The sequence below is a fragment of the Otolemur garnettii genome, unplaced genomic scaffold, assembly GCF_000181295.1.
Source record: "Otolemur garnettii isolate 467f Iridium unplaced genomic scaffold, OtoGar3 scaffold00132, whole genome shotgun sequence".
NCBI classification, from domain to species: domain Eukaryota; kingdom Metazoa; phylum Chordata; class Mammalia; order Primates; family Galagidae; genus Otolemur; species Otolemur garnettii.
The window spans coordinates 806,802-818,248 of NW_003852527.1; the positions used below are offsets into that span (position 1 = coordinate 806,802).

General features: G+C 47.7%; 1 protein-coding gene across 1 annotated transcript in view; it reads left to right on the forward strand.

Moving 5' to 3' along the window:
• Window positions 1-2,023: 2,023 nt before the first annotated feature.
• Window positions 2,024-11,447, forward strand: part of SIM1 (single-minded family bHLH transcription factor 1) — a 77,127-nt gene continuing 67,703 nt past the window's right edge. The window contains exon 1 of the mRNA XM_003798207.1: window positions 2,024-2,638. Within this exon, the coding sequence (XP_003798255.1) occupies window positions 2,464-2,638 (175 nt within the window). The 5' untranslated portion in view covers window positions 2,024-2,463. The remainder of the gene's footprint in view (window positions 2,639-11,447) is intronic.

Below are 11,447 nucleotides of genomic sequence, written 5' to 3' on the forward strand. Positions count from 1 at the left end.
TGCTCTTGTCTCATTGCTTTCTGTTGTCTTAGATGAGAGAAAGAGAAGGTGATTCGAATTAGATGATCCCTAAGAAACAATTTGTGAGCCCTAACTTGTGACCGTTTGTTTAAACAGGTCCTATTGAGGAATTGTGAACGTTCAAATTCATTCACGCAGAGTGTATGGTTTATGGAATAAATATGTTGGATTTTTGTTTCCTAAAACAAAACCCACAGTTTTTTGACACTTAAGATCAGAGATTGTCGTGAGCAATCCATCTATGTATCAACCACTCTAACTCTGGCTTGAAATGTAACCTTTTTCCCCAAGTGTCCCCTCGCTGCTCCTCACAGGAAAACTCCCTGGCAGAGCCTTCCATGGTGAACAAATCAGCCCCGAAACCTGACCCATTTTGGAAAAGACTCTCTTCCTTGGGATTAAATTAAATACAGGTATTGTATTTATTTCCTCTGTTTCCGAATTCGGTGTCACTGTGCTTTCAGAGAAATGTGTGAGAGAAAAATAAAGCCTCCCCGCGACCCGCCCTCAGAGTAGGTCTTTGGGCGAACGCGGCCTGCAGTCTAGGTGACTCTTGCCACGCTTGCTGGGGCCCCAGCCTGCCAGCCCCACCTCTTCGGCCCCGGGACCGCAGTCCATTGCCTCCGGGCGTCTCCAGCCCTGCGGAGCCGGCGCGCTGGATGAGTGCTCAGCCACCCAACCCCAAAGAACCCGCACGGCTCCCTCAAGGCCACAGAGTACAGCAGCAGCGGCGGCAGCCAGGCAGCGCCGACCCCTGCACCCCGGTCTCATTAGGAGCGCAGCGGCCACGCGGGTAGTGCGGCCTTGAGCCGGGAGCGGGGGCGTGCGGGGGGCCGTGCGGTGCAAACTCGCGTCACTCAACCCGATTGGCCAATGAGCGCCGCGTGGCGGGTCGCTCCGGGCCAATGGAAGGCGAGGAGGCTTGTGAGTGGCATCGAGGGAAGGCGGGAGAGATCTAGCCCGGGAGTGAAGTTGAAGCTAAATCCTGTAAGCTGTAAAGAAGTTAAAGGGGGTGGAGTGGGGGGGCGTTTTCATCTTCCAGTTAAGGCTAATACTGTACTGGCTTTGTAGCAGCTACCGAGGAGGGAGATTCTAAACCCAAGCCCTCAGCCTCATTTCTGCCACGCACCCCTCCCCCAATTCATGACCAAGAAAAGGGAGCCCGGGAATGCTCTGCTCCCTTCTGCCGGTGGGAAGTCCAGAGGCCGGCGGAGCAGCGGGGTCGCTTCGTAGGCTTGAGTCCAATTAAGAGATGGGCGCCTCCGCACCCTTTGTCGCCTGCGGGGACTGAAGGTAGGTGAGGCAGAAGACGCCCGCGTCTGCCCAGCGGCGCCCGCAGCCCTGCGGCTAAGTGGCGAGGCCCGGGACGCTTCCCACCCTTGGCGCCTGCGAGGGGCTGTCGCGAGGGTGCCACCTGTTAACCTGGCGCTGCCCTGCCCCGCGTGTTGCCGCCCCTGCTGGGCAGCGGGAGAGCTGGGTCGCCTTGGGAGTCCCGAGGGACTTGATGTGTAAGTGCCACTTCCTGAGGACTCCCTCAGACTTGAGATTCGAGTTAAAAAGGTAGCGAAGCTCCAGATCTGCCAGGTTCGGGGACGGAAGGGCGCCCGCAGCGCTGTGGAGGAATCCGAGGTGCGGAAGCCTGCTTTTCTGCAACGTGCGCTGGCCGAGCGCGGGAGCCAGCACCGGCGGCCAGAGGGCTCCGAGGGTCTTCACCAATCAGTGTTTTGTTGTTTGGGCAACTTCCCAGGGGGCTGGACAATGTGGCTAGCACCGGCCAGGGAATGCGAGCATTATTAGCAGGGGTTTAATCTCGCTGCTGATTTCTCCAAATCTTAAAAATCAAACAACAATAACAACAACAACAACAACAAAAACACCGAGCCTGGCAAGGAACGCTGAGGCGCGCCGAGGCCCTTCCCGGGAGTTTTTGGAACTAGAACGAGTGTGTGAGTGATTGTGGAGGCGCAGGTCTCTTATACTCTGATGCTGTTGTCTTCGCAGTGGCCTGAGGGAGTTGTCCCGGATTCCTGTTCTTTCTGAAGGGGCTCTGAGACACCTCAAATGCCGCGAGACTGAAGAGCAGACGTCGGAGATTATTATGTCGATTTTCCGAGAACCCGGGTTCTCTGCGCGGAATAGAAGGAAAGGCTGAGTCCTCAGGGGTCTCGCCGGCATTTGATACCAGGGAGACCCCCAGGATTGTCCAAATTGCCGTGGACCAGCAATTGTCCTATACTTACATCCTGCATTTTAAAAGAAAATATCTTCAGTTTGCTTGAATGCCATCAATAATACACTCTCCCCGGTGCAGCGACTTCGGCTTCTTCTTTCAAAGTATGTTTTATGTTTTTGCCAAATATGATCTCTAATTGAAAGTTTATTTTTGGTTTTGGATGAATCTGTGGAGCTTATGCTGTAAGAAAAAAGGGGGAACAAGACACAATGAAAGAAAAGTCCAAAAATGCTGCTCGGACTAGGAGGGAGAAAGAAAACAGTGAATTTTATGAACTGGCTAAATTACTGCCTTTGCCCTCGGCTATCACCTCGCAGCTGGACAAAGCATCCATAATCAGACTCACGACCAGCTATCTCAAAATGAGAGTGGTGTTCCCAGAAGGTAAGTGACTTTGCCCAGATGGAATTTCAAAGGCAGATTTGCCAGGCGCTGGGTCTAAACCAGTGAGCAGAGAGGAGCATACATACCTACATATATACTCTCTGCAAAGGGAAGTTTAGTCTGGCTGCTTGACTAAGGTCTTCACTGAATCAGGATTCCTGTTGCCTTTTTGAGGATCCCTCTACTTCCCCAGTAATACTTTCTCTTCAGTTCATCAGATATGTTTGGTTGGGAAGCAGCCCAACAGTCCTTTTGTCAACACTTCAGATACCGGGCTCAATCGAAAGGACTACTAATCCAAACATGACTTTCTTTTTTATTCCTCTTGTCAGAATCGTATCCAGTAGATAGCAGAAGCATTGCCAAATTCTGTATTTTTGCTAGATATAGATAGACCCATGTACTGTCTAGCTAAGCCAGATAATAATTTCCCTATATGTCTATAGTTCTGCAAATGAGGAGCAGGTATATTCATGAACAAATATGTCCTGAATTTATTCTGTCTTTTGACTCCTGAGAGCAAATTTATTCTGAGTTTTCAAGACATTCATAGATTCTGAAAGTAACTCTGGATCTTAGTGATTTGCAACTCCAGCTTTGATACTATCTGTTACTATCTGTTAAGATAATAGCCTCGTCCCCAAATACATTAGATTGAATTAAGACGGCTAGCCTGCTTAGAAAATATCTTCTGGGCAACAGGTTGGGCAACGGATCCTGGGAAGAAAATTGTCTTACAAGGCCTAGAAGTTAGACTAGTTGAACTGTTGACATGATTTAAAACTTGTATTTAGATTATCAAGATTCATTGTGTGAGGACAGAGCAGCCTTCTTAGAACACTGTCCTATATAAAGCCATTTATACTCACTAGGAAAAGAACAATTCTCTCTTCCACTTATCCATTCTTTTATTTACTTGCATCCAAATATCATAAACTTTTAAAAATATTTTGGTTATATCTTTGCTAGGGACAGGATTTGGAGATGTAAAAGAGAGATTGCAATATAAGCAGACAAACACAAATCCAAAAGAAAGAACTCTGTTTATTTACAATGAGTTTCTTATTTGACCCCTGGAGGTTTATTTTGTTGTTGATTTTAGATGTTTAGGGTTAATTGTTTTCTTTTAACTAAATGAAGGGGGGAGGAAATAGTCATTATTGGGTTTGGAGTTTTGCTGTTTTGCTGGTTGCTTGAGCTCCCCGTAAAAGTTATCATCCAGGTCAAAATCTTGCAAAACATGCTCCAAATTAGTCAGAGGCACTGAAGAAAAACTTCAAAATTATAGTTCAGTTCTATTCTCAAACTATAAATCTTACAGTCCTTCCCTCTTAAAGCGTGAACAGTTCCCTAGAAACCACATGATAGAGGAGAGACTAAAGTACCTGAAAAGTTTTACTTTTTTTTTTAAAAAAGAAAAAAAAAAGAGGGGATACTTATATAGTAAAACCCACGTTTGTCATTCAAACTGTGCTGAGAATTGCTGGTGGGAGAATTACCATTATACCACACTGCCTTCTAGTTAAAAAAGAGATCTCGTTGTCTTTTATACTGTCAGCGCCTACTTTATAAAAATAAAGCTATTGCGAACTCCGCTGGCCGTGCTGTTCCTAACAGGATTATTAGCAGTGATTTGTCAGCCCCTGCGGTCTCAGTGGGTTCCCTTTCTGCGTGATTTCTAGCTGGTCTCGTCAATTATCGGTGCCGATGTTGCTCGCTGTTTGATCAGAAGCAGCATATGGTGCTGCTTGCGGGGCAGCGAGTAATCGCCGGAGGGGAAGAATAGCCGGCCGGGCCGGCGTGCTGGGGCAGGCCGGCAGCGGGACTGGACGGCCCGGGGAGTCTCGGGCCAAGGACTCTCTGCTTCCTGCAGACCTGGGGCAGGCCTGCCACGAGCACATAGTTTTTGTTTTGTTTTTGTTTTTAAAAGAGCAAGCTTTTTTGGTTGTTGTTTAATTAGGGATAACTCTACAAATTACAAAAAGCATTATGCAGAAACAAAAAGGAAACTCTCACAGCCAACTTCTCGTTATTTTTAGAGTGAGCTGATGAGGAGTCCCGCTGGAGTCCCCTTGGTGGCTAGGCCCTTCCCCTCTGGCTACTTTTAAGGTGACTGTGCTTTCTGCAGTCCCCCTCATCTTACTTCTGAGCCCAGACCCCTGTCCTCTCCCTCGTTCTGTGGGTGAGTGTGAGTTTATGGGGAGGAAGGGAAGGATGATGTGTGAACTCTAGGCCCATCATTTATTTCTCAAGCTACTGTTGAGCTCATAACTCACCCACAGCCTCCAGTGAGTTAGGGTCATCCAAACAGCTGGCTTCTGGGGATGAGGTTTTAATTTTGACAGTAGATAAGCTTCAAAAATTCAAAACCTTAATACAGCCCTTCAAAATAAACAAAAACAAAAACAAACCACAAAAGTTTTCAAAGGAGTAAAAACAGTCAGGAGCTGCAGAACCAGGCACAACCTGCAGGGGGTGCCAAATGTGGGTTCAGTGTGAACTGAGGGCAGAGGGTAGACAAGATTGGGGTCCCAGACAGTGGAGGAAATCATGTATTTTACATGATTGTAATCTTTTTCAGTGATGATAAATGGAATTTGTTTGAAGCTGAAATTCGTCTTCACATCTATCTTTAAGCCATCCTAGCACATAGTAGGTCCTCAATAAAATTTTAAGGGTAAGATAAAAATTGCAATTTCATCGTGGTAAACATTGTACCACATGTAGTATATGGATTTTGTTAAATTAATCTAAAATAATTATCTGGTGACTTAGCTGTAGGCATAACAATACTGTAAAATGTTACTTTTTTTGATCATCTCACATTTTTTCTATAATACCCTGTAATGCCAAAAAAGATTATAAGTTGAATGAAGAAACAAAAAACCTTTCATACTTTTGTTTGGAAAAAGCAAAAAATATCTTAAAATATGCATCCTTCCCCTCTCCATTCATTTGCTGAATACATTTTTTTTTTTCTCCCAGTGTCTAGTAGTTTCCTGTCTGGGGGCAAGTTTCAGCTTTTATTTACCTAAATTGATAAAATTGAACTGTTGAGGTAAAAATGAGAGAGGATGGAGGAGAGGAAGAGAAAGAGGAGAAAATGAGAGAGAGAGAAAGAATATAGAGTAAGGAGATATGGATACCTAGAATAATTAATAATAGATCATTAAATTGGAGATGGCATAGGAAAAAAGAAACTCAGAGAAGATCTCTGTGCAATCATTAAAACTTTATATTTTCTTATTGGTAACATATTCTATTCTAATTATCCTTACAAAGAAAAAAATGAAGCATGGAGAAAGGTGTAAATCTTTAGTCTATCAAAGTCAGAAAGACAGGATAAAAAAAGAGATTACATGACTGTGTGCAAAACAGGACAAATTCAACTAAAATGAAATATGTATTTATTATCCAATTGTGATGCAGTTTTACCTAGGGGATGTAGTGGCTTGCAGAATAAACTCTGAAAGAATCAAGGCATATTTTCAGTCTGTAGCTATTCAGGATCTTGGTAACATCACACTATCATTTCATTGTAAAGATGTCCTGGGAAAATAAAAATAATCACAGAGCAGAACTTAGTAACTGCTCAGGAAGGAGAGTCTCTACAAAGGAAAAGGATGATTAAACACAGCTCTACAGACCATTTCTATAATATTCACCTTAAGATTGAAATCCTTCATGGTGTTATATATTTTTTTGAGGCCAAGAACTGAAAAAGAAAAAGAGGCCCCATTTCCCACGTGGGTCAGTGATTTAAGGCTGTTTTTCTTGCTTCTTGGGGAAATGATTGAGCATTAGGTTTCCATGTTTATTTTCTTACAGAAGTTTTTCTCATTTAAAAGCCTTTAAGCACAGTTTATGCTCCACGCTGTTTTTCTCTGTTTAATTCCAGTTTTGATGTTGACTTAAAGTGTGGAGTGCAGAACTAAACTCCGTGCAGAGCATTTGCAAGGTAGATTTATGTGCTAGAAATTGTAGATTAGATCAATGAAAAAGAATACTTTTTTCTTTCAAGAGAGGGATCACTAATAAAAATAGTAGCAAATAACAAACAACAAAAACAGGTATCTTAAGCTGTGGTGGGATGCTTACAAGAGGGGTACAATTGCCTACCTGAAACTAAAACCGGGCTATGAGAGGACAAACCAGAGTTTTTGAGGAGTTGTTTTTCAGTTCTGGGGATCTTGGTGCTTTGAGCTTTTACAGACACATTATGGGAACCCATGGATTCTTGCTGGGTTTCTCGGAGAGGCCAAGTATTTCTCAAGAAAAATGAGGTTTGAATCCCACTAGCATCTAATGACTTTAGTGGACCACTCATTGCCAGCCTCTGATCTGTAAAATCTTTGATTTTGTGTAGCGAGGGGAACCTCAGTTCTTTAGGAATGGCCTGTTATTCTGAAAATGGTAAAACAGTGTCCACAGGGGAGAAAACTCGCTCCCGCCGCAGGTAGCCCTGGGAGGGAGGCTTCGCTCAACTTAAGTAGCTCAGGGCATGTGGAGGTTTTCCACGAGACTCCCGCACCGCCTGAAGCCGTGGCCAGCCAGGTCCGCCGGGTATTTCCCATGCTCTGACCGTGGGGGCTGCAGCCAAAGGCCCAGCTCCTGGCCTCTGCACAGGTTCCTCGCTCCCTAGGCCGGGCTAGGGCTCTACCGCCCCCTGCCCAGAGCAGAAGCGCTGCTGGTGTGGGTGCTGCCTCTCCACTGCCCCGAGGACAAGCCGCCGTCTAAACCTTAAAGTCAAGGTCCAGTCTAGTTCCCGGGAGAGCAAGCTCGGTGCCGCAGCAGGAGCCCTTGGGCCAAGTAGAACCGAAGCGGGATTCGTCCGTGCCTTGGTCTCTAGTAGGTGGCATCACCAAGGCCGGGCGCGTTTGAAGACCTGGGGTCCCGAGGAGACAATGCTTAACGCTTTTCAGCTGCGGTACAGGCCACTCTTGATAAGCCCGACTGCATTTTCGCCCCCAGCTTTCGTCTGGGCTTGGATAAAGCCTGTCCTCCCCAGATTTCCGCAGCGTCTGTCGGTCCATTGCAGTCTCGGGCGCGGCTCCCGCAGCCAGCTTGGCCCCAAGGCTCAATCCCGACCCGGAAGCCCAAATTCTAGAGCCAGAGCACAAGTATGGAGGGGGGAGGGTCACGTTGTGACCACCGATCTCCACTCCAGAGTTACACTCTCAGTGGATTCCCGGGGCACGGTGTTCCCGGCCCGCAGGCAGAAGGCAGGGAAAGACCGGACGCTCTCACCATTGGGTCAAGCTGCCCTGCAGAGCCAAGTCCCGCGGAGCCAGGCCCCGCGGGCGCGCTCTCAGATGCCCTTGGTAGCTCAGCCACACCCGCCCCGCGGCCAGAGAGGTCCGCGGCAGGGTCGGCCCCAGCGCTTGAGATGGGGGCAGGTGCGCCTTGGTGCGCGACGCTGCCTCTCGCAAGTGACTGCTTCAGGAGCTTGGGCCCGGCTGGTAGCACCTATTCTCGGTCTGTTTTCTTTTCCTCCCAGGTAGCCCAGCCGTGCAGGTATCGGGAGAATAAACGCTAAGGCCACTTCGTGCCTCGGTCTGGGGGAAGGGCTGAACACTGCGCGGTTAGCGAGGATGCGCAGACCTGGCGGTATACCCAGATACGGAGTCCCCTGGGTCAGCCTCCCCTACACCCTCCGCCCGCGGGAAACCTAAGTGGCAGAAACGCGCCTCCCGGACCTAGGAGTTGGGCCTGGGAAGGCTTTCCCTGCTTCGGTCACCAAGTTGTGGTCAGGTCCTGGAGCAGCTCCTCCGCCCTCCACCCCACATCGCTTAAAAGGCAGATCGCAATCTGTCCCGGAGGTGAAGGTTCCCTGGAAGGACTACAAGGAAGACACATTGCTATTGAGATGTAGTGTTTATTTATCAAAAGAAAGAAAGAGAGAAAGAACAGTAGAACAAGCTTTCCCCGTCCTTCTCTTCCTGTCTGAGTGGAGGCGGTGGTGATGACGCTGGGTCTGTAATCTATATTTTGTCAAGGGTATGAAATTCATTCCGAAGGAAAAGCTCGATCAATTTATTTTTGCTGGCTGCAATAACACAGCTGGATGATGCTTTGAGCTCACGCTAGCCTGGGGCTCATCATTCATTCGCCAAGAACGGGCCTAAATGGTGCCTGTGGGATTAGGTCAATTTTAGTGGATCTACTTCGCCTCATTTGGTTACTAATTGGTTTCTTGTTTTATAAATCGAAATCTCATTTTCAGGAAATTACAAAACCCGTGCAGTCAGTCCATTGAGGTAATCCTTGGGTCAGGGGGTATTTAAATGGAAATGGCTGAACCGCGCACTGAGGGTAAAGCAACAGTGAAACTTGCCCGGGTTTTCACATGAAATGTGAGCTAGTCCTTTAGATCCATAATAGATACATCCCTTCTAATGCTACTTATGTAAATATGATAAACCAGACTTTAAGGGAAGAGGGGGGCCTGGGAGAAGCAAAATTTATCTGCTAAGGTTAATGTGGCATATCTTGGAAACCTTCCAAAATAGATTATGTTTTCCTTTGTCTTCGGCCACTTTAGCTGAGGAAAATCCTTTTGTCTAAAACCCGATTTAGTTATTGCCTCCCTCACAGAGCTCATTTTCTCCTTTGCAAAACCCTGTTCCCTCGGCCCCACCGAATTACAAGAGAATCTTTAGATCTTGTTCCCACTGTAATCCCGCCGCAAAGGGAGCCGGTTTCCTCCTCATTTTAAACAGACAATCAAAGGATTTGCGAATTTTCTGCGGTAGGTCAAGTGCAGAAACGAAATCTCAGCTTACCCACTCGCCAACTGAAATTGGGTGTGCCAGAACGTCACCGAAGACGGGAGGCAGGGGGTCCAGTAAGAGGGGTCCCCAGCTCACTTCGAGACTTTCGGAGCGGGGAGCCCCCAACTCCAGGGTTTAGGGAGATGCCCTCAACACCCTGAAGAATGAGCTCAGACCTGGTATTAGATCTGGAAATTCGGACAGGTAGACTCGAGCTTACAAAACATTAACCCAGACACAGAGTATATGACTGAGATTTCGACCAGGGACATAAAGAGAAAGCAACGCTCCGTGCAAGAAAAAGGTTCCTTAAAGGTGGCGCGGGGTGGGCAGGAGAGGGCGAGGGAGGCCCCTGTTAACCTGGGCCTGGATGGGCTGTTTATTAACCTGTGGGGAAGCCTCATTTTCCCTCGTTGGCGCATACTAATGAGGCCGCGACCGGAGACCACAAACCTGCGAGTCTGGCACCCGGAGTTTGGAACCAGTATTTAACCCGAGCCCAACCCGAGGAGTTTCAGATCTTTTGCGTTGGGAGGCCGCTCCAGAGCGTCTTCGGCAGCTTTGGGAGACCCTCAACATTTTAGATTTAAAGACACTTGTTGGCTCCCAACTCAAATCTCGCACCTTTCGGGAGCTGCCCGAGGTTTGTCTTCGGGTCACTACTCAGCTTTGGCCCGCTCCTTCCCCCGCCAGCCAAGTTTTGAGTTTTTGGCTTTTGCAGGCCCCAGGGCCGGCGCCACCAGCATCCTGGGCTCTCCCGCAGAGTCCTTTCCCCTATAGTCTCTGCAGTGAATCCCTCCAGCCACTCTTTCAGGGTGCTTATGTCTGACCCGGGATTAAAAAAAAAGAAAAACATAGCCTTCCGGAAATCAAAGGTGGATAAATTGGCTGAAACAGGAAGAGCAAAGGAGAGGTGACAAGGCGAAGGGGAGTGTACAGGTAGCTGCCACAGGAGCCCTCCCAGAAGGACCACGGGGACCAGGGCAGTGGAGTCACGCTGCGGACAGAAACTGGGGCAGGCTAAACAGTCAGGAGGAGTTGACCCGGCGCGAGAGAGGTAGAGGAGTCCCGCGCGCGGGCGGGGAGATCAGTGTTTGCAGAGCGGCAGGGAAATCGTTAGATTTATTTAGACGTGCAAACACCCAGAAAAACCGGATTCCAGCTTGAGGAGGCTAGCGGTTACTCATTGCTGCCGTTCCGACGGGCTTGCGTGGGAAGCAGCTCCTGGCCAACACCTTTTAAAAGTCGCACTCCATTTTTTATCCTGAAAGATCTCCCCAACCCCATGTTAGGATGAGAGTGTGTTTGTCATTTCCCACTTCATGGCGATTTGCCCCTTAACTCAGTAAATCCCCTCCTTTTCGGGGGAGAGGGGTAATGTTAAATTTTGTTGAATGGTGTAACGATAACATGATTTTACTACCTAGTTAAAATAATTCTAGCGGCAGTGCTGTTAACAGATATCACCTATAAATAGTTTAAGATTCTTCCAAGTTTCTTCTTCTTTTTTTCATTTTCTTTTTGCAAACAGGTACTTTAGCAGATGCTATATTAATTTTAAAACAGCCACAAGGCCTTGAGCGTTTTATGTTTTAGGTATCCTAGGGGAAGTGGTCGGTAGCACAGCCTCACAACATCTTGAAGTGGCAACATTAGGGAGGGAAAGACTGTCTTTATTAATAGAAAACGGTATCTGGAAGCAGAAAAGTCGAATGATTACGTCCAGAAGGGAACGACTATATTGCTACGAAGTTGTTAGCACCTCAAAGAAACTGAGTTCAGAAAAGCCTGTGAAGTTCTTTGTGAGGGAGAGGGAGGGACGAGGTGTGGGTAAGGCGGGGGCTTAGGAGGGGAAAGGAAGAGGAAGACGGCTGCGCAGGGATGCGTAAGCTTCAGGCTGGAAATCGTCCTCGAGCTAACATTTTTCCGAAGAGGATTAAAGTCCAAGGCCAAAGGGAGGAGAACGGTTGGAAAGCCGGCAGCCAATCAGAAAGCCTGCCAGGAACCGGGCGGACCTGGCCGGTCTTCCCGGGTGGCTC